General features: G+C 29.3%; 2 protein-coding genes and 1 long non-coding RNA gene across 6 annotated transcripts; 2 read left to right on the top strand and 1 right to left on the bottom strand.

Moving 5' to 3' along the window:
* The first annotated feature begins 4,466 nt into the window (after positions 1-4,466).
* On the top strand, positions 4,467-7,892 carry LOC101210747 (protein GRAVITROPIC IN THE LIGHT 1). 4 transcript variants are annotated; one of them, XM_031884435.1, is made up of 4 exons: positions 4,467-4,625; positions 4,990-5,094; positions 6,202-6,322; positions 6,390-7,892. In XM_031884435.1, exon 4 carries the CDS (start codon positions 6,418-6,420, stop codon positions 7,600-7,602), a length of 1,185 nt encoding a protein of 394 aa, XP_031740295.1. In that variant the 5' UTR covers positions 4,467-4,625; positions 4,990-5,094; positions 6,202-6,322; positions 6,390-6,417; the 3' UTR covers positions 7,603-7,892. The 4 variants fall into 4 exon arrangements, with proteins under 4 accessions (XP_031740295.1, XP_011653291.1, XP_031740294.1 ...); XM_011654989.2 differs by having other exon boundaries at positions 6,202-7,892; XM_031884434.1 differs by lacking the exons at positions 4,467-4,625; positions 4,990-5,094 and adding an exon at positions 5,926-6,066 and having other exon boundaries at positions 6,202-7,892.
* A 2,489-nt stretch (positions 7,893-10,381) lies between these two features.
* On the bottom strand, positions 10,382-11,666 carry LOC116403459. The gene is made up of 2 exons (XR_004216214.1): positions 11,292-11,666; positions 10,382-10,900 (listed from the first exon to the last, which is right to left on the bottom strand). It is a non-coding gene; the product is annotated as an uncharacterized LOC116403459 (long non-coding RNA).
* Positions 11,667-17,267: 5,601 nt separating this feature from the next.
* LOC101210988 (ras-related protein RABA1b) lies at positions 17,268-19,976 on the top strand. Its single transcript, XM_004137185.3, has 2 exons — positions 17,268-17,682; positions 19,115-19,976. Exons 1-2 carry the CDS (start codon positions 17,462-17,464, stop codon positions 19,545-19,547), a joined length of 654 nt encoding a protein of 217 aa, XP_004137233.1. The 5' UTR covers positions 17,268-17,461; the 3' UTR covers positions 19,548-19,976.
* The last annotated feature ends 341 nt before the right edge of the window (positions 19,977-20,317 follow it).

Raw genomic sequence — 20,317 nt, 5'->3', positions numbered from 1 at the left:
CTCTCTCTCTGAGCTAACTTTTTTCACCAATCTTACTTTTCACTTCTTCTTTTTTTAATGTTTTTTTGTCAAAATGTTTTCATTCTATTCTCCCTCTAATATACTTTTTCCCCTTTTACATGCTAAAATTTTAACAGAATAAATATGATGAAAGGGTTTTTTTTTCTAGATATAATAAAAAAAAAAAAAAAGCAAACAAAATTATTGGTAAAAATGTTCTACACACAACTTTGCTCTATTTATTATATTTTGTCAAAAAAATCTTTTAATTTTTAACCATTTTCCTTCAAGATAAAATAAAATAAAAATGACTAAGATTAATAAAAGTAGAAATTGTAAGAAAAATGAAATAATGGTTTAAATGTATGAGAAATTAAAATGAAATTTATAAACATTTTATTTGAATTATTCAGATCTATACTATTGAATGGATCTTTAAATTGAAGACTTGAGAGTACGACCATCAATAGGATTTGTTTTGGTTGATTAACTTATTTTCCAAGCAGTAGAAGAGTCCAATCATTTGATTGATTCAAATAATCTTTCAAGTTTTGTTACAGTGTTTGATTGATGAGAAAGGTTCTTAAAAGAAGCAGTGGCAAATCCCTTAAAAGAATATAAATCTAAAGCATTTAATTGGAAACAAACAATTAGTATAAGATTATTGAAACTATCATATTTTTTTTAACATTAATTGTTCTTTCAAATGCATGCATGATTCTGACTACTCACCTAACCCCTAATATATATTCCCAAACAAGATCTCATTAAACAACTTCCTTCATCAATGGTTAGATTGGTTAACATAAGATAAAATATAGATAGAAAGTCATATATGTACATTATCATACCATAATTCACATAAATTAACACACGATAAATGATTGGTAATAGTTTAAATCTAATCGTGGAAATCTATTAGTAAATCTAAACATATTAGTGAATTAAAAGTAAAGTATTAGAAAGTTGAAAAGTAAAAATGAAGATTTTCAAAGTGAATGAATAAAATGAACTTATGTATATTTATTTCATCCAATAACATTAGTTGAAAGTGAAAGGCTTCATTAAATTTTGATTTGAAAGTTTTGAATATTTTGTTTATTTTTAAAATTTTAAATTTAATTTCAAACTTTTATTGATTATCACTTCTGTAATTCACTTTGACTTTTATAGTTAATTGATTTAAAATGATTTTGATATGAGGTTTTGAAATAAAAATTAATAGGGATGAAAATTAAAAAAAGAAACTAATTTAGTTATAATTAGATTAACTAATAAACATTAAATTGCATGATAATCAAAATAAAATATATAAATAAATTAGAAACTAAAAAATAAATAAATAAAAATTTGTGAAATTAAGTAAGATGTGTTCAAATAGCTCGACAATCCAGACTATCTAATCTAAATTGTAAGAATTACATGTCAATTTGATGAACCCGGAAATACTATCTAACCTAAATCGTAAGAATTACATGTCAATTTGATGAATCCCAAAATCTAATTTGGTTAAAAAGAAATCTAGTAAATCGATTGATTTAGACTCCTAATATATTGTTTAAAAAAAGAATGTGTATTTTATGATATTGAGACACGTGGCTAACAGGTCGGCAACAGATACAAAATACTCAAGTCCTAACGTTCACACAGAACCAAAATCTCCTTCCGTGGGTCACACTTTTCACATCAAATATAAGTTTCCCAAAATACCCATACTCACACCCAATTTTAATTATTTCCTCTTCCTAAACGGCAACGTACTGTGAAGAAAAATGTAGGGTTAAATCAGTCTAAAGTATTTTAAAGTGAAAGCCACGTTGCATTTTCTTTTTGGAGTTTCCCCTCGAGGATTTTCGTGGAAGACACATCCTAATTTTGTCCTTTTCTGTCTTTTCCACTTTTTTTGTTTTGTTTAATTTCTTTTGTTAACAAATTAAATATAGATTAATAATATATATTGCTCACATTACTTTGGATATGTTCAATTTTAGAATTTAAGAGTTTAAGAACATGAAGTTTTCAAGTTTTGGATCCAAAAAATGGTTTAAAATTTTGATGACTTACCAACACGCTAATTTATAAATGTCAAAGCCAAATACACCATTGGAATAGTCGTCAGTTTCAAATTTTTTATATTAAATAGTGTTCGAAATTCATAACTTCGTTTTTTATAAATGTCAAAGCCAAACACCTCCTTCCATCAATAATTTTTATATAAGTTTGATAGTTTTGTCACATTTCATAAATAGTAAATAAAAAATGTTGATATCAAAATCTAAAAAGAGATCTTACGTGATTTTCATTGATGAAAATATGTATGTATGTATTAGAAAATAAAAAAAAAAGTTAAAAAAAAAAACAAAAAACCATCTTCTTACTCGTAAAATTTTTAAAATGTGACCGTTTGATTTCTTGATTTTTAAAATTAGGACTAAAAGGTTTGTTAGGAAAACAAATTTTAAAAAATTATTTCCTCTCCGTGAAAATATTTTTAGACTTGCTAATTTAAAAGCTCATATAGTTTAAACTCGAGATATTTAAATATGTTTTAACTTAGAGATTAAATTTAAAAATTGTAGGTACAATTTATAAAACAATATAAAAGAAACAATTTGAATTATTAAAAATTTAATGTTAAAATATACTTATTGTTTAGATTTGTACGTTAAAAAAAATAGTTTTAGAAAACAAATTGAATTTTTTTTTTTTAAGAAAATCAAATTTTAGACCTCTAGAACTACAGAATCAAATTAAAAAATTGCGAAATTATGGAATTAAACAAAACAAAAATGAACAATTAATTTAATTTAAGATTAAACTTAGTATTATAAAACTAAAGTTTGAACTTTTGTGTGTTGCTTCTTCGAATTCATCACTTTTGTCTTATCTTTTATCCTTTTACCAATTTCAATATATATATATATAGTTCTACGTGATTTCCTTTTTAAATGATATCGTACGTGTTTTTACTTCTTATGTCATATCATTTTTCTTTTTTTGTAGCTTATGGCCCAAATATGTAAAGTTGAAAAAAATATTTTTTTAAACAAATAATTGAATTGTTTTCTAATATGTAAAGTTAATTTAATGTTATTGTTCTATTTTTAAACTTTTATAGTTATAAATTTAATCTTGACCCATCAAAATTGTAAAAATTCAACTAGGTAATTGTTGTTTATTTTGTTTTTAGTTTTTTTTTTTTTATAATTATAACCTTAACTATCGACCAAAACAATATTTTAAAGAATAAAAGTGAAATCTACACAACACACCTTCATTTTTAATTTTTTTTTTCAATTAGAATCATCAACAATAATACTAAAAGATTTATTAAATACAAATTTGATAAGTTTAGATATATATTAAATATTTTTAACAATTAAGAGTTCTAATAGATATAAAAGTTAATTGTTTATCCAAAATTTGAAACCACATATGTTTGATCTATAGATTTCCTTTGTGTGTGTACGTTTACGTGTGTGTTTTTGTGCATACTTTGTATGAGTGTTTTATAAATTAACTCATTTGCATACCTTCTTTTTGTTAAAATGTTAAATGTTTGGATGCATTTATGAATAAATCAGGAATATAATTCTATTTGAAAGAATAGATATATTGAACTTAATTATGTATGTTTTAAGGATAAGTTCTATGCATTTTCACACGTGATTTTCTAAATCTTCTACTCATCATATTAAACATGTATTTGGTTTAACTTTTCATCATTTAATGTTGAAAATATGTCATTTTGAAAAAGTTCAAAATGTTTCGCAAAATAACTTTTAAGGCAAAAATGTGAAGTGTTGTATCAAATAGTTATAAATGAAAATGGTCTTTTTTAAAACACGTTCTTTCTATAGTCAACTACAAAAATCAGCGATCTAAAATTAAAGTGTAAATTAATTTTCAATAGCTTCGTCACTCAAACTTTTTACCATTATACTTGTTTGACTTTAAGCAATTTTTTTGGAAAGCGGCTTTTAAAAGAACATCTTCCATAGAAGAATTCGTATAATTTATCTGGTGAGTGTCTTCTTAAAATTATTTAAAATAAAAAAGATTACACTAATTGAATATATTACAAATTATTCCAAAATTTATATACCTTATTTTTTAGCTTAGCTTAAATAGATGTTAATAAAAATTATTTATAAATGATCGGAGATGATACAAGCCTTTCCATGTTAATATGTCTATTAACGTAAAAGTCTAATAATGGTAAATATCGACAAATATTTTTTATAGAAATTAATAAAAGTTTGGTAGTAATTCTTTTGTTTAATCATTTTTCTATATTATATAATATTATAACAAGGGACTGACTATGGATCTAAAAATTTTACTATAATCGTAAATATTTTAATTTATTTTATTATTTGAAAAAATGAAAAAGGAAAAAGAAAAGTATATATTTATAATAAATAAATAATACATCTCTATCTGTGTATACATATAAAATTAAGAAATTCGAAAAGACCATTTTGTGGGAACCCTGTCCTCGTTGGACTTTTCCCCCTTCTTTCTTCTTCTCCCATTTCTATAATCTGTGTATTTCCTATTTGTTTAGGGGCAAACGACGTGTCGGATTCACCTATCTCCGACGACCATACATTCACTAGAGGAAGGTTCATACTATTTATCTCTCAAATCCCCCTTTTCATTTTTATATCTTCATTTTCCTCTTCCTTCTTTCTTCTCTCCCCCCCCCCCTCCCTTTTCGATCTTCTAACTCTCTTTCTTTCTATATATATATATATATTTAAGTCTTGCCCGTTGTGACTTGTTCTTTATGTTGATCGCTTCGTAATTTTGGAATTCCCAGGAAAGAAAAAAAATATAAATATAAAATAATAAAACCTATTCTTCTTTATTCTATATTTCGCAGATCGATCGATTGCATTATTTTGTATTTCAAAGAAAACAGAATTTGAATTACTGTTTTTAGGATGATTGTTATATATGTATGGTTGTTGGGGATTGTTTTTACAGAGTAGGCAAAAAAGGAGGCTCTGTGTTTCTCTCTGGATTACGGTGTGGTTTCGATTAAGAGATATCGAAACGAGGGGTGGAGATTTTGTGGAATTTAATTAAGAGGTACGTTTAATACTTTGTTGATAATTTGGAACAAAAGTATATTATATATTGTGTTTAATGATATATACCCACACGGTTTTAGAATTATAATTGAATTGGAACCGACTTAAAGGGGTTATCTCTTGGGTGTGCGACGGAGCATGGGGCTACTCTGCTTTCCTTTCTTATTTGCTGACTTTCTGGGATGGGAATGGGAGTCACATTTTGATTCAATACATAATTTCATTTCTGGGAAGCTTACTTCCTTTAATGCTCTTTTCATTTTCTCATATATACCCAAACTATTTCCTGATTTTCTAGTCTTTTTTTTTCTCATTTTTTGGAAAGTTGTTTTTACTATCAACTTTCCAAATGCCCAATTTTTTCTTCCAACAAAACTGACTTTAAAAAAAAAAATTTGAATTATTTAGTTGCATTAAATTATAGTTACTATGCACTTTTGAATTGAATTTGATTTTTAGGGAATGGTTTGTTAAATTATGGTCCCATTGCTTCCATATTTCTTTTCATTTGCCTAAAAAATTGAAACAACATAATTACCCTACAAAATATATATACATAATATATTTTTTTTTTTTTCTGAGTGGAGATTATTTAAACTCCAAATATCTTGCTTTTCCATCTATTATTTGGAAACAAATTTCTAATAGGGGACCCATTTAGAAAATAATTTTAGGCCCAATCTAGGATATCTCAAAATAAAATTAAAAATGTCCAAAATTTTTATTTTTTGATGTTGATTTGTGAGTTATGTTTGGAACACATGGAAAGAAAAAAACAATACTTTTTTTTTTCTTTTTTTTTTTTGTTTTATTGGGGGGTTGTAATATTTTGAAAAAACAATTTATGCTTATTTGTTTAGATATTTGTAGAGTTCTTTTTCATATTATAAAGAGAGAAAAAGAAATTAAAGAGAGAAATGGGAAAAAGAGCTCTCCTTCTCCCATCAATGGTCTTGGTCTAAGTGCAAAAGCAAATACCTTTTTTTCCTCCTCTCTTTGCTTTCATTTTAACATACTTTCATCTTTCTCATCTCAATTTTGCATTGCATACCAAAATTTTCTCCTTTTTTCGAGTTTGAGATCTTTGGTGACCTCTGTTATGCAGATGGATTCGGTAAAGCCGTCTGCTGTATCTTCGAAGAAGAGCAAGCTCGCTCGTACTTTTGCGAAAGTTCTTCACATTCGAATGTTGAGTGGAGTTTCAGCAGTCGATGGAGTCGAGAAAGGTAAACGGATGCCGGTGGTTAAGAATAATGGTGTAGCGGATAGTGAATCGGATTCGTTTGATTGCAGTGATGAAGATCAGCAAGAGAGAGGTGCAATGGAAGCATTCCTTGCAAAATTGTTTGCTAATATTACAGCTTTGAAAGCTGCTTATGCTCAATTACAGTATGCACAATGTCCGTTTGATGTTGATGGGATCCAACTTGCGGATCGAAGTATCGTGTCGGAGTTGAAGAGTTTGTCTGAACTTAAACGATGTTTTGTTAAGAAGCAGTTTGATCTTCTTCTGCCCGAGACTGCAATGTTGTCAGCGGAACTTGTCGAGCAAAAGAGTGTTGTGAAACTGTATGAAATTTCAGTGAAGAAGCTGAACTCTCAGGTGAGACTTAAGGACTCTGAGATTATATTTCTCAAGGAGAAGTTGGAGGAAGCGAAGAGCAACACTAAGGTTCTAGAGAAGAGGATGAATCAAAGCGGACCACTCGAAAACCTTCAGCTTTCTGCTATAAACTCGAATCACATGGCTCGAGTCCTTCGTCATACGGTTAAAACCATTAGAAGTTTTGTCCAATTGTTGATTGATGAGATGAAATGCTGTGGTTGGGATATTGGTGAAGCTGCCTCTGCAATCGAACCACACATAGTTTACTTCAAAGAAGAGCATAAATGTTACGCTTTCGAGGCGTTCGTATGCCGAGTAATGTTTGAGGGCTTCCATTTCCCCAACTTTGCTCTTCCAAACGAGTCCCTACCACCCGACAAGAATCAGCAGAAGAAGCTATACTTGAGGAGGTTTGCCGAAACAAAATCATTAAAATCCAAAGAGCTCATTGGACATGGCCAGAAGCCCAATTCGACATTCGCCAAATTCTGCCGTGTCAAGTATTTGCAGCTAATACACCCTAAAATGGAGTCGTCGTTGTTCGGGAACTTGAACCAAAGAAGCCTAGTGAGTGCAGGTAAAATCCCAGAGACTGCATTCTTTGCCACATTTGCAGACATGGCTAGATGGGTGTGGCTTCTCCATTGCTTAGCCTTCTCCTTTGAACCGGAGGCATCAATCTTTCAAGTAAACAAAGGATGTCGATTCACCGACGTGTACATGAAAGCTGTAACGGAAGAAATCTTCTTCCTTTCCACACAACCCGACCTTGGAGTGGCATTCACCGTCGTACCCGGATTCTTCATTGGTAAAACTATAATACAATGCCAAGTTTACCTATCTCAATCACAACAACAACATCATCATCATCATAACCCTGTCCAGACAAAACAAAGGTAAGTTTATGAAGAAAAAAAAAGAGGGAATTCTTCTTCTTACAGATTTGTTAAAATTACAAGATCTGGTGGGATCAAAAAAAGAAGTAAAAAACTTGAAACCAGATTGTTCTTTGGGGACAACACAATCTTAAATGCTATATTGTTTTGCTATGCTAAAGAACAGCAAGATGCAAGACCTTCAATTTTTTTGCCCTCAGTTTTGTTAAACTATTTTGCATCTTGGTTTTTTTTTCTTTTTTTTCTTTTTTTGTATATAATATATAAAGAAAAGAAAATTGTCATTTGTTTGTATTTCCTTTCATTTTTCTATTCCTTCCATCACATTTTGTGGTATTTGGTAGTTACATATTATAAGCATCCATTGATATCATTTTGATACAACTAAATAAACTTAAATTGTTATATTATAAAATTAGTTTTTTTTTTCATCCCCATAACATTATTATAATGGATTCAATTTGATCTGCCACCCATTCAAAGAACAACTCGTACAGTATGTATACTTTATTTGTTTATGCAAAGTTGTGTTCACAAGGTGGTTTTGATTTAAGTGCTCATTTGAAGAAACAATACCACCAAAAATAACTTTGGAAGATTCACCTTCCAAAACACAACTAACTTTCTAGAAGTTTATATGTACACATAAAGCTTACTTCATAATTTAAGCTTGATTCTAACTTTAACTATCATGAAATTGACGAAAAGACATGTAGTTTAGAAAATGTATCTAACATTAATTCGTAATTCTAAAATACAAATGAAGCAGAATGGAGCATTTCTTGGGAAAGAATGGTATAATAGTATATAGAAGAAAGTGTACATAATGTACCCATTAAAAGAGGTAGGTAGAAGTAGAATGAGATAAGAGTAAATGTACATAACTTATATGTTATTTTTCCATTTCCTCCATAACTAATAATAAATGTATTTCTTTGTAATAAAGAAAATAGAGGGAATCAAATCTGAATTACATAATTGTACGATTGGGAAAAAGTTATTGACCTTGGATGCTGTGCCTATATGTGGAATGTACATATAATTGATATTTGTATATTTTGTGTAGCAATGTGACGATATGGTATGCCATTGGGTTGCTCAATATTTGTTTTAGAAAAAGAAAATATAATTGAAGAAATAAAGTATAGGGTCCCACCCAGATAGGAAGAAGGAATTGTGTGTTGTGTTTGCAGAATGGTCCCTAAGGAAAAAAGTAATTGCAAGTAAAATGAAGACGAAAAACCAACTCATTGCCACTTTCTTTATTTTGCGTCAGAGATGTTTTGTTGGGGAATGTGTGATTATGAATGGACACTCAAAAGTAAGAACATATCATGGGGGCCTTTACCTTTCAACCTTTCCTTAATTTTAAATTTTGTTTTCATCTTTAATGCATTTATCCCATCAATTCTACACTTATAAATTTTTCAACTTCTACAACGATTCAAACACACCTCTTCAATTGCTTATTGCATTTTAAATAAAACACACTCTATGTGTAATATCATATTTTAAAATACACCAAAATAAATTGATGTATTTGAGTGTTTAATCTTGTATATATTAAGAGAAGTATTTAACTAATTAATCAAATTAAATTCTAATAAGTACAAATATCATATTTGTTTTTAAAAAAGAACAATTAATTCCATCTTTTTCAAATTGAGAACTATGATGAAAAGGTGAATGGATAGGATAATCTTAAAAAGAATCCATTTTTTAACTCAAATCTTTGAAGAGAAAACCTTTCCCTTTCCAAATATTTTCAATTCATAATCAAAGTTTAAATCTGTCTTTGTTTATTATAAGCTTTCTGCTCTTTAAACGTAAACTTTATAACTATTTTAATTTTTACCAATCAATCATAAACTTGAACTATTAAAAAGTTAAGCAAGGAAGTCGATTAGAATTGGAGGATTGGAAAAATATGATGTAATTTGAATAAACTCCAATCCTTAGAAAAAATGTTGTTGAGTAATCTCCAAAATTTAAATTCTCAGTTATCATATCTTTAAAAAAGAAATTCTCATGATGTGGAATATACCTTTCTTTAAAAATAAAATAAAACAATAATGATTTGATGATATCAAACAAACAAACACTATGATTTTCAAGACTGCTTTTCTTTTCCCTTTTCTTTTTCAACTTTTAAAAATAAAATTTTGGTGCTTTAGTTTTTGAAGTAATCATTCTTTATTTATTGAAACTTTCGGTTTGCCAATCATTCAAATATCGTATACTCTTAACTTTGGATCGGTTATATTCATTTTGTTTCACTTGTTCTTTGCTAATCTTACTTTACAATTTTAAAACACATTTAAGTTTTTAGATAATAAAAGTAGCTAAGATTCTTGTAAATCTCGATATTAATCTCGTACATTTCTTAGTACATTAGACAAGAAGAATTTGAATCATACATCTTTTCAACCTTAATATCTTACTTTAGACTCCTACTTTCAATAAATCTTAAAATTAATTCAATTTTTATTTTATTTTATTTTTTATGATTAAAATTAAAAATAAAAGTCTATACCTTATTATTCATAAAATAGTGATTGATCACAATTTAGTGAGATCGGTGAACCTCAAGATCACAAAACTGCAAACCAGGTTAACCATGTGTCTCATTTCGAGAGAGCGCAACAAAACCGAACGTGGCCGTGGGCCTTGCTCCCAATACACCATGGATTGGGCCCTAATAAGTTCCAATTAACTAATTGTTTTTCAATTGCAATTTATCCATATCAAATAAAACAATTCACATTAATTTTGTAGCATTATAGTACCAAAATTTATATGTGATGATTACTGACATATGTACACATATTACTTAAAAAGGAGATCCCTAAACGGGTTACACTTCCAATAAAACTTTAGAACAATTAATCCTTTCATCTCTCTCTCTTTTTTTATTTAGAAAATTACTCAAACTCTTTCTAACAAGTGTTACATATCTTTAGATATACATAGACATGTATGTTATAGTACAGTAAATAACAATAAGTATTCAACTACACAATTCAAGCCTTCTAATAGATGTTGTTACTACATTTTGGGTTACGTTTGTCAACATCCATGACATCCAATAATTATCCAATCATAGCAAAAGTTGTGTGTATGAATCTAATCCAACCTTGTAATTATAACATACAAAATGAGGATTATAATCAGAGAAAAAGTAAAGTAAAAGGGAGATATTGTTGGCCTTACCTGCTGATTAGCAGAGAAATCCAGAGTTTTTATGTGAAAATTCCCTTTTGTATGTTCTTAAGAAATCCCATTTGCTTGAGTTTGAATTGTCACTGTATTATATAATACCAAATTCAAATTCAAAATTTGACTATTCTTCACCCCAAAAGTTTATGAGATTACTCAATTTTCATTTCTTCAATGGTAATGAAGAATTATACGAAAAGAACAACAACCTTATTTCTCTTCTATACTTTTTTAGGGTTCATATCTATACATTGAAAACGTAAATCTTGTGTATGATTCTAGTTTTGTGCTTTGACAATTACGAAACTAATATAGTCTTTTTCGTTTCATTTTCTCCTCAAGCATGTAACGCAATTTCTTCACGATTTCTTAAACAGTCCTAAATCTACTTCAGGTTCTTTCACAATATTGGACCGAATATATTTATTTTCGAATACAAGATAAAACAAAACAAAAGCAATCCATGAAAGAACTTACTCTGAAACAGATAATGAATTTCCTCCACGCCTTCTTCGCATTCTCAAGCTTTGAGAGAACGACCTTGGAACCGGAGCAAACATCGGCCGGAGAATCGAGAAACAGTCGGCGCTGAATTGGCGGAGACCACAAGCTACTCTGTAGGTAATCGAAGTCGAATTTTGAGGCGTCGAAGAACTTGGCGAGAAGACGATCCGACGCCGATTTAGAAACGATTTGAATGGTTGGACTCGTGGGAGTGAGGCATTGTAGAAATGAGGAGGAGGGGGAAGAAGAAGAATGGAGGGAGATTGGCATCGGAGAGACGAGGGAGAAGAGAAAGGTTTAGGGTTTAGATTGAATGATACGTTTGGGAAAATGTAAAATAGAATACTTAAAGGGTTCAAAATTGTGGTTTTTTAAAAATGCTTACAGACCGTTATGGAAACAGTTATTAAAAATGTTGGAGTGATTGTGAAGTAAACCATAAAGAAAGGGAGAGAGAGATTCATTTTTGTATACTTTTTAGCTCTTAATTTACTTTTCTAAACAACTCCATATTTGACAACTCGTTGATGTCAGTCAAATGAAATAACAACTAATGATTTGGTTTAAGTAGAGAATTATATAAATTATAATTAGTGTTTGTGTTATGAATCTAAACAATCTAAAGTTGATTTGCATATCAACTAATGAGGAGGAACTTTCTTTGATTAATTGCATTTGCATCGACGACTTACTAAATCTCACCATCAACGTTACCTCCAACATAAGGTTTCCATCCGATGCGCTCTACATCTCCTCTTTCATGCATCTATGTTTCCACCATTGCTCCAAAAACCACGACCTATATCTTTCACTTTTCTTTCGAAAGTAGAGAGTCGAGTTTTCACATTCACACTAAATTGATTTCATCACAGTCATTAGAAGGTAGAAGAATTAATGATGGTGGATAAAGCTTCAGCATGGAGGAGAAAAGTGGCGGTGGTGGCAGCAAAGCTGAGGAAGGTCAGATTTGGCAGAGAAAATGAGGGTTTGGGAGACTGTAACAAAGAATATTGAGATGTAAAAAGAGAGAGGTAATGAGGTTTAATTCCTTATGGACATATATGTTTCATGAATCATGCATCTTCAGGTGGCTTAGGGCCACAATTCTTGCATTTGAGTTCTTAGACTATATTCATTCAGGTTTTTGTTGAGTTTATATTATATATTAGTTCATGGGTTTTATCTTGAATTGACAAACTTCGAGTCTTTTGGAGCCATAGCTTCATCATCACTTCTAGCATGTTTTGGGTAACCATTAGTATTATTAAGAAAATGCTCCTGTTTTAATTATAGCAATCAATATCAATTATTAATTACTTCTTATCTGATTGATGTTTGATTTCTATCTAGTTACCATATTTTATATCATTTATTTATATATCTTAATATAATCTCATGATGTTCTTTTTTTTTTAAGATTATGAAGTTTTTAGGCAATATTGGCAAGCATATTTTTGCATAATTTTTTTTTTTTATTTTGTTGAGAATTTTCACTTTGGTTGACATTCACTTAGTTTTCAAATTGTCATGTAATTTCTATACGCATGATTTTTTATATGATTATCGTGTGATTTCTATTTGAGGTCTCATGTAATCAAATAACCATCAATATTAAGTAAAAATATTTTTGAAAAAATTCATTTTTATTTAGACTCATTTTTTCTAAAAATTGTTTAAACTACACTTTAAAATCTATGTTGAGTCTAAACATTTAATTTTTTTTTAAAAAAACAACTTATTTTCTAAATTAAATACTTAAAAATATAATATTATTGACTAATTATCAAACAATATTCAAATAACAATCACACATCAATCAAATTTGATGTGAGGGAATCAATAAGAATATTTTTTACTTTTCTTTTTTAATGCCTCATTTTAATTTAAAAGAAGACAATCAAAAGATACTACAGAAAAAAACTAATGACTATTTTTTTCTAAAATAAATACTAATACCATAAACTACGGCATATAAAAGAATAGAAGGTAATATGATGACAATTAAAAGGTAATCACAGACAATTAGATGAAAATTTGTCTTTGTTAAAAGTAACAAAATCATAAACAACTAATAATCTATCAAATAATATAAGGTAATCAGACGTCAATCAACAATTTTACGACAATATCATACACTACTAATTATGGGTCAAAGAATAAAAGACAATATTAAAAACTAACTTACTAATTGACAAAAAAAGCAATCTTACAACAATTGAAAGACAATCATGTGACTATTTGAAACAACTAACTAATAAACAAAAACAAAAATTTGAAGATAATTAAATTGTAATCAGATAGTAAACATATAACAATCAAATGAAATCATGAGGGCATTTTTTACTTTTTGGTTTGAATGTTCATTTAAATTAAATTGGGTTGGACCGACTAATTTTAACATATTTGCTATTGTGGTTGGACTATAAACCTAATTTTTGTTAATTTTTTTACACTCTTGCCAATGCCCATGAGATCAAATCTATATAAATACTTTATTGCATTAAAAAAAGATGCAATTATATGTTAAACATAATAAAATATTTGCAATATAACAAAATTTCATATTCTATCAAATTTACACTATAACAAAATTTTAGATTCTATCAATAATATAGATTGATAGATACTGATCTACTTGTATCAATGATATTGATAGACAATGATATAAGTCTATCAGTTTCTATCATTGATGAAATTCATTAGTAAAATAGCTTGTAAATATTTTAATTTATTTTACTATTTTTAAAAAGTGTCTCTTAATTTAGCTATATAAACATATTTCAACTTGTATCATACTTTTATATTTTCGTAGCAATAAACATAAGTTACACTTTCTTTTGTTCTCCTTCATTCTAATTTGGATTTTGGTTTTTAGTTGTTTTTGTTAGTATATTTCTTAGTTTATCTTTGGTGTTGTGTCTAGAACTATTTTTTAAAACATTAGTCTCTCTTCGTTAAGTTTTTCAATAAAATATTTTTTTTTTCAAAATGCCGTTTGGTAGAGAGTCTGAATCATGTTTTATGTTTTCAGAATCTAAATCATATTTTATGTTTTCAGATTCACTATAAATTCAGTAGATATGCATTTGGTTGACAAAAAGGGTGTAAGCGGGTTGGAGGACGTTTCCAACATAACTCATATTAGATTGACAACCCGAATAACCTAAATTGTATTTGAAGGGATAAAAGTCCTATGACAGCCGAAGATTTTGTAGAACTATTACTCAATTTAATTTGAAAATTTCAAAATACATTGACAAAAATTTAGAATCAAAATTCTAAATAAAACTAAGCATGGTTTTTATTTAAGAAATACAGAGAACTTACTTATGTTAACGTCTCTTAATTTGTAAACCACCAAATTCGGACACCACTCGTCGAATCCTATCGTCTCGAATGAGATTAGTTTGTGGTAAGCAATTGAGATAAGAAAAAATTTAGAGGTATTTGAGATAAACTCTTTTCTTTTTGTAGAGAGCAAAAACCTTGACTTTTTTTTCTTGATCAATTCGTTAAAGACAACTATTTTCTTATACATATTTATAACTCTCATACCTTTTTAGAATAGAAAAATGAGTAAGAGAGAATTATGAGATTTTATTATCAAATCTATTAATTAATTAACAATTAATCAATTAGTTAATAATTAATTAAATCATATTTAATTAATATTTCATTTAAATCTTATTTGAATGAATCTCCAATATCTTATAGATTTATAATATTTAATTCAAATCTTATTTGAATGAATATCTCCACGATATCTTATAGATTTAATTAAATAAACTATTAATTAATTAATAGCTAAATTAAATATCTTATATTTAATTTAAATTAAATTTGAATAATATTCAAATATAAGTTTCTCTTATAACCAATAATTTTAATATGAATCCAATTCACATTAAATTAATATTTGAACTCATTCAAATATTCTCTCGAAAATTAATTTTGAAGCTTATCCAAAATTAAATTTATACAATAAAGTTTGATAAACTTTATATTATAATGTATCACTATACATTAAACTAATTCTTAAAGTAAATTTGAACATTTTAAATTACAACAAATATAAATAAATCTCATTACTCTTTACGAGTTAGGATAAGAAGGGGACCTAGTGGACCTACAGATTATAAACTATAGCGATTTAAGATTAACTGACTAATTTTATTAACCACATTAATCAATATTCGTTAACTGTGTACATTTCACTGAAGACTCATAGTTGAACTCTTTTCCCTGTAGATATATTTATGTGTGCACGGATATAGATCAATAATAATACGTTAGTCTTTCATAAGTGTTTGTAACAATAGCTGGGCCAATTTACCGTTTTACCCCTATGTTGCCTCTAATTCTTAAATATTAGTGCCCCTCTGATGAACAACTTGTTTATGGTTCTACCAATAAACAGAAACCACTCTCTTGTCATAGAGAGGGTGGAGTCCTTTGTTCAAGACCCAAATACACAATTTAAGGAAACATTTATCTACTTACCATAAAGTAGGGAATAAGTGAATTCCATCTTGTGTAATTATGTTCCCAGCTCCCCACTCGGTCTTGTCTCCAAAATGATAAGCTTATTGAGTCGGCGATCTGACCACTTTCACCCGTACAAATCAAAGGGCAATCCCTCATGAGCAGGAGTTCATAATACACTCAAGATTAAAGACTATGTTACCTACGTCATCCTAGTGAAATAGAAACCTAACTAGTTAATAGAGTTACAACCCTAAAGAAAATAGTTGAAAGAAGATAAAACTAAGAGTGTTCTACAAAACAAAAAAAAAAAAAAATAATAATTAGAAGAAAAAATGTGGGTGATACCAACAAATAAAAAAAAATATTAAAATAGAACATTTAATAAAATATTTACGCTTCATACAAAAATTAAATATAATAAATTTTGTGGTTTTGTTATATAGAGGTAAATAATTTGTTTTTTTTCCTTCTACTTTTTAAAAATTCACTTTTGAAAAACCCAAACAATTTTGGGGCACTTGCAAAAACGACAAAATAAATTATAATAATTAAGAACACACATTTTATTGTTTGCAAAAATGACAAAAACGAAGCCCATCCCACACATCAAGAGGTAAAATGTCATAAATGCTCTTGTTACTAATATACGTTTGATACACCTTATACACGTCTGATGTACCTAATACACCCCTTGATACACATGATACTTCATGATACACTTGATGCACCTGATATTCTTTGATACACTCGATACTTAAACATTACTAATATATGTTTGATACACCTGATACACTGCAGATACATTTAGTATTCTTCACTTACACAATCGATTGATTAAATGCATTTGATATGCTTGAAGTCCTACTTATACACTTGATATACTATTGATATATACTTGTAAATTTGATTCATATACTTGATAATGATTCACTTTACTGATATGCTTTAACAATATATTGTTGATATATTTGATAATGATATACTGAGTTACATCATTCATATACTTAATAATACTACAATGAACTGTAAAAAATTTGAAAAAATGAAAATCATGTAGTAAGTATATTAACCAACTAATACATATAATATAAGTATATCACAACACTGAAATACAAAACTGAGACAAAGTAAAAAAAATTAACGTAAAAAAATCAAACAAAATCATTTGGAATCAAATTCAAATGATTAGAGCCTTAAAAAAGTTGGAGCATAAATAAATAATGAGTAGGACATTAAAAAGAAGAAGAGAAATGAATTATTGAAGGGTAGTTTATGAATAATATCAAATTTAAGATCGAAAATAGAAAATTTTGTCATATTTACAAAATTCTAAAACAATCTACTATAATTACTATATTATATTCTTAAAATGTTATCGTAGGTAATTTTCCAACAAATTTTCCATTTTGCAAAAAAGAAAAGAAGAAAAAAAAAGGGTTAAGGTCATATGTACAAAATTTCATAGTTTAGGTGTATTTTTCCGAAAACATAATTCCTTTGTTGATTTCACACTCTTCCCCCCCACTTGATTCTGCATTTCATTGTTTTTCACTTTCTTTTCTTTTTCTCACATTCATTCCTTCCTCTTCCCCTTCTCTGTTCTTCTTCCTCTTCTTCCTCTTCTTCCTCCATAAAGTTTGAGGTAAATCTAAGCAACAATGGCTGGTTACAGAGCTGATGATGATTACGACTACCTATTCAAGGTGGTTTTGATTGGGGACTCCGGCGTTGGAAAGTCCAATTTGCTCTCCAGATTTACTAAGAACGAGTTCAATCTCGAGTCCAAATCCACCATTGGTGTCGAGTTTGCTACCAGGACCTTGAACGTCGATGGCAAAGTTATCAAAGCTCAGATTTGGGACACTGCTGGCCAAGAAAGGTTTTCTTTATTCTCTTTCCTTGGATTTCTCTTCTTTTCTTGCCTTCTCTTTCGTTTTCCCTTCCCTTGATTTCCCTCTCACTTGTTGCTTCTTTCCCTTTTCGATTCTGCTTTCTGCTTACTGTCTGCTCTGTTGATTTGAGTGTTCTGATTTCTGGGGTTTGGTTGAATAGCATGTTATTTTTCGTCTCGAGGGTTGTAATAACCTAGATCTGTAGGATGGCAACTGCGTTTTCCTCTCAATCTTGTGTTGTTCTGCTTTAATTCAGTGTTTTAATACTCGTTCAGTTCGTTTTCATATCTTCCTATTGTGTTATGTTGCGGCTTTGTTCTTCAGCTTCCATGACTGTGTACGTAATTTTGCTGTAAACTTAGATTCAGAAGGCATTGAAGAATTCATTTATTAGATGTTAATGAAGTAGTTGGGACTTGAGGACCCTTGTTGAGGAAGACTTTGGATTTCTTCTGTTTTGTAGATCGTGTGTTCTGAGCCATTTCTTTTTCTTTTTCCTTTCCTTTTTCCTTTTTTATTTTTTTATTTTAAAAAAACTCTTATAATTTATATTAGCGACAGAGAGTGGTTTGATTTTTTTCAATTATTCGTTTCCCTGTCTCCCGAGAAAAGTATAAAGGTATTTAGCTTCCTTCTACATGAATTCGTTTCCTGTTTTCCAAGAAGGGATTGATTTGAATAAAAAATGGAACCAAGATTTCATAATATTTCAATGAAATTTACAGGGTCTCATCACAACTACTGCAATTGATTTCCTATTGTAAGAGAAGCTTAAACTGGTGTTATAATTACTTAGAAGTACTTTAGAGCATCCTACTAACAAGTGAACCTATGTCATCTACTGGAATATTGTTGTTGTGTGTGGAGCTTTTGTCATAAGTTCTAGGGCTTCTATTCTTACTAGAACCTAAGGGTACCGTGTACAACTTATAGAACATATGTGTTGCTACTTGCTCCTAGTCTCCACTATTATGAATTTCTATTGTTTTTTGTGATATTAGCCCAAGCTCTCATAAATGGGAACCTTCTAAATATGGACTGTCTAGAAGAAATAAAGGTGTGAATTCTTAAAATTATAAAATCCTCACTACCACTTCTCAGCACTCTCCTTCCACAAAATAAGCATCTGACAAAGGAAATAAAATGATCTGCATGCAGTTCTTTATGAGTTTTCCAACTCTCTATTAACGGTTTTACTTTTTATTTTTGTTCTAAATGTAATGATGCCTATGAACGTTGTTAGTAAATTGCGATTTCTGTGGTGGGTTACAATTCTTTTTCTAATCAGTTGATAAGATCGCTTCTTTATTCATCAATACAATTCTGCTCTATTTCGATTGTACAATCTAGTTTACAATCTCACAGGTTTTCTTTAAGTTGAATGAGCTGTTCAGATCTTTGTGGCTTCTGTGTCTGTAGGTACCGCGCCATCACTAGTGCCTACTATCGTGGAGCGGTCGGTGCACTCCTTGTATATGATGTCACTCGCCATGCAACATTCGAGAACGTGGACCGGTGGCTAAAAGAATTGAAGAACCACACAGATTCCAACATTGTCGTGATGCTTGTTGGAAACAAATCTGATCTTCGCCACCTTGTTGCTGTTCCGACGGAAGATGGTAAGTCATATGCGGAGAGGGAATCACTGTACTTCATCGAAACGTCTGCACTAGAAGCAGTCAATGTGGAGAAAGCATTTGCTGAGGTCCTAACTCAGATCTATCACATTGTAAGCAAGAAGGCCGTTGAAGGAGGAGAAAATGGATCTGCTTCCGCTGTCCCTGCCCAGGGGGAGAAAATAAACATCAAAGACGAATCGGGTTTAAACAGAATCAAATGTTGCTCGAGCTAACTTCAGTAATAATCTGTGTAGGTGATTTTGAATTCGATGTACTGTGTAATATTTTTTTTCCCCCTTGAAGATGGTTAAGAAAGAGGAAGATATATCCCCCAAGACCCTGAATCTTGCTGTATTACAGAAAAAGAGGAGTACCTGAGCCACATGATTGGTTTGTGGTTGCTGTTGTGTCCATCATTATTAGCTTCTACCCAAAAAGAAAAAAAAAAAAAAAATCTTGGTTACAAGTTTGGTTTCTTTGGTAAATTTCCTCCATTTTAGCTTTATTTAAGCATTCATGATGTGCTATGATGATGAAGATGATGATGAACCCTTATATTCATTCATATGTTAAGTCAGTTATGATGGCTCTTTGAGCTGTGAACTTCATATTTGTAATAGTTTTACATTAAAGTTTTAATTCCATGCTTCAATTTTATTCAATTTATTCTGCCATGTTCTTTTAGGTTCAAATATATTTTAGGTTTGTGTACTTCCACTTTCGGTCAACTTTAGTCACAGCATTTCTAAATGTTTAAATTTAGCATTTGTTCTCTTAGTATATTTTAAATTTAGCAGGAACAAAAAATGATTTTTAACATCTTTTTTTTCTTCTTTTGATTAGGTTTTCCAATTTGAGTACAATTTAACAACAGTCCTTTGCAAATAAAATTTTTGGCCTTAATTTTTGTGTGAAAATTAGTCATAAAAGTTTGACAAATTTTATTAACGGTAAGAAGTGTAGGTCAGTTATATATGTGTTATAAATTATATGTATATACATG

Source organism: Cucumis sativus, chromosome 4, assembly GCF_000004075.3.
Source record: "Cucumis sativus cultivar 9930 chromosome 4, Cucumber_9930_V3, whole genome shotgun sequence".
NCBI lineage: Eukaryota > Viridiplantae > Streptophyta > Magnoliopsida > Cucurbitales > Cucurbitaceae > Cucumis > Cucumis sativus.
This window is presented reverse-complemented; position numbering and strand designations above follow the sequence as displayed.

What these genes read in the sequence shown, in the direction of transcription:
- LOC101210747 (XM_031884434.1), top strand. Translation starts at nt 5,941, where the DNA reads ATGCTTATTTGTTTAGATATTTGTAGAGTTCTTTTTCATATTATAAAG. An exon ending in GTCTTGGTCTAAGTGCAAAA is followed by an intron (nt 6,067 to 6,201) that starts GCAAATACCTTT and finishes TCTGTTATGCAG; the next exon opens with ATGGATTCGGTAAAGCCGTC.
- LOC101210988 (XM_004137185.3), top strand. Translation starts at nt 17,462, where the DNA reads ATGGCTGGTTACAGAGCTGATGATGATTACGACTACCTATTCAAGGTG. An exon ending in GACACTGCTGGCCAAGAAAG is followed by an intron (nt 17,683 to 19,114) that starts GTTTTCTTTATT and finishes CTGTGTCTGTAG; the next exon opens with GTACCGCGCCATCACTAGTG.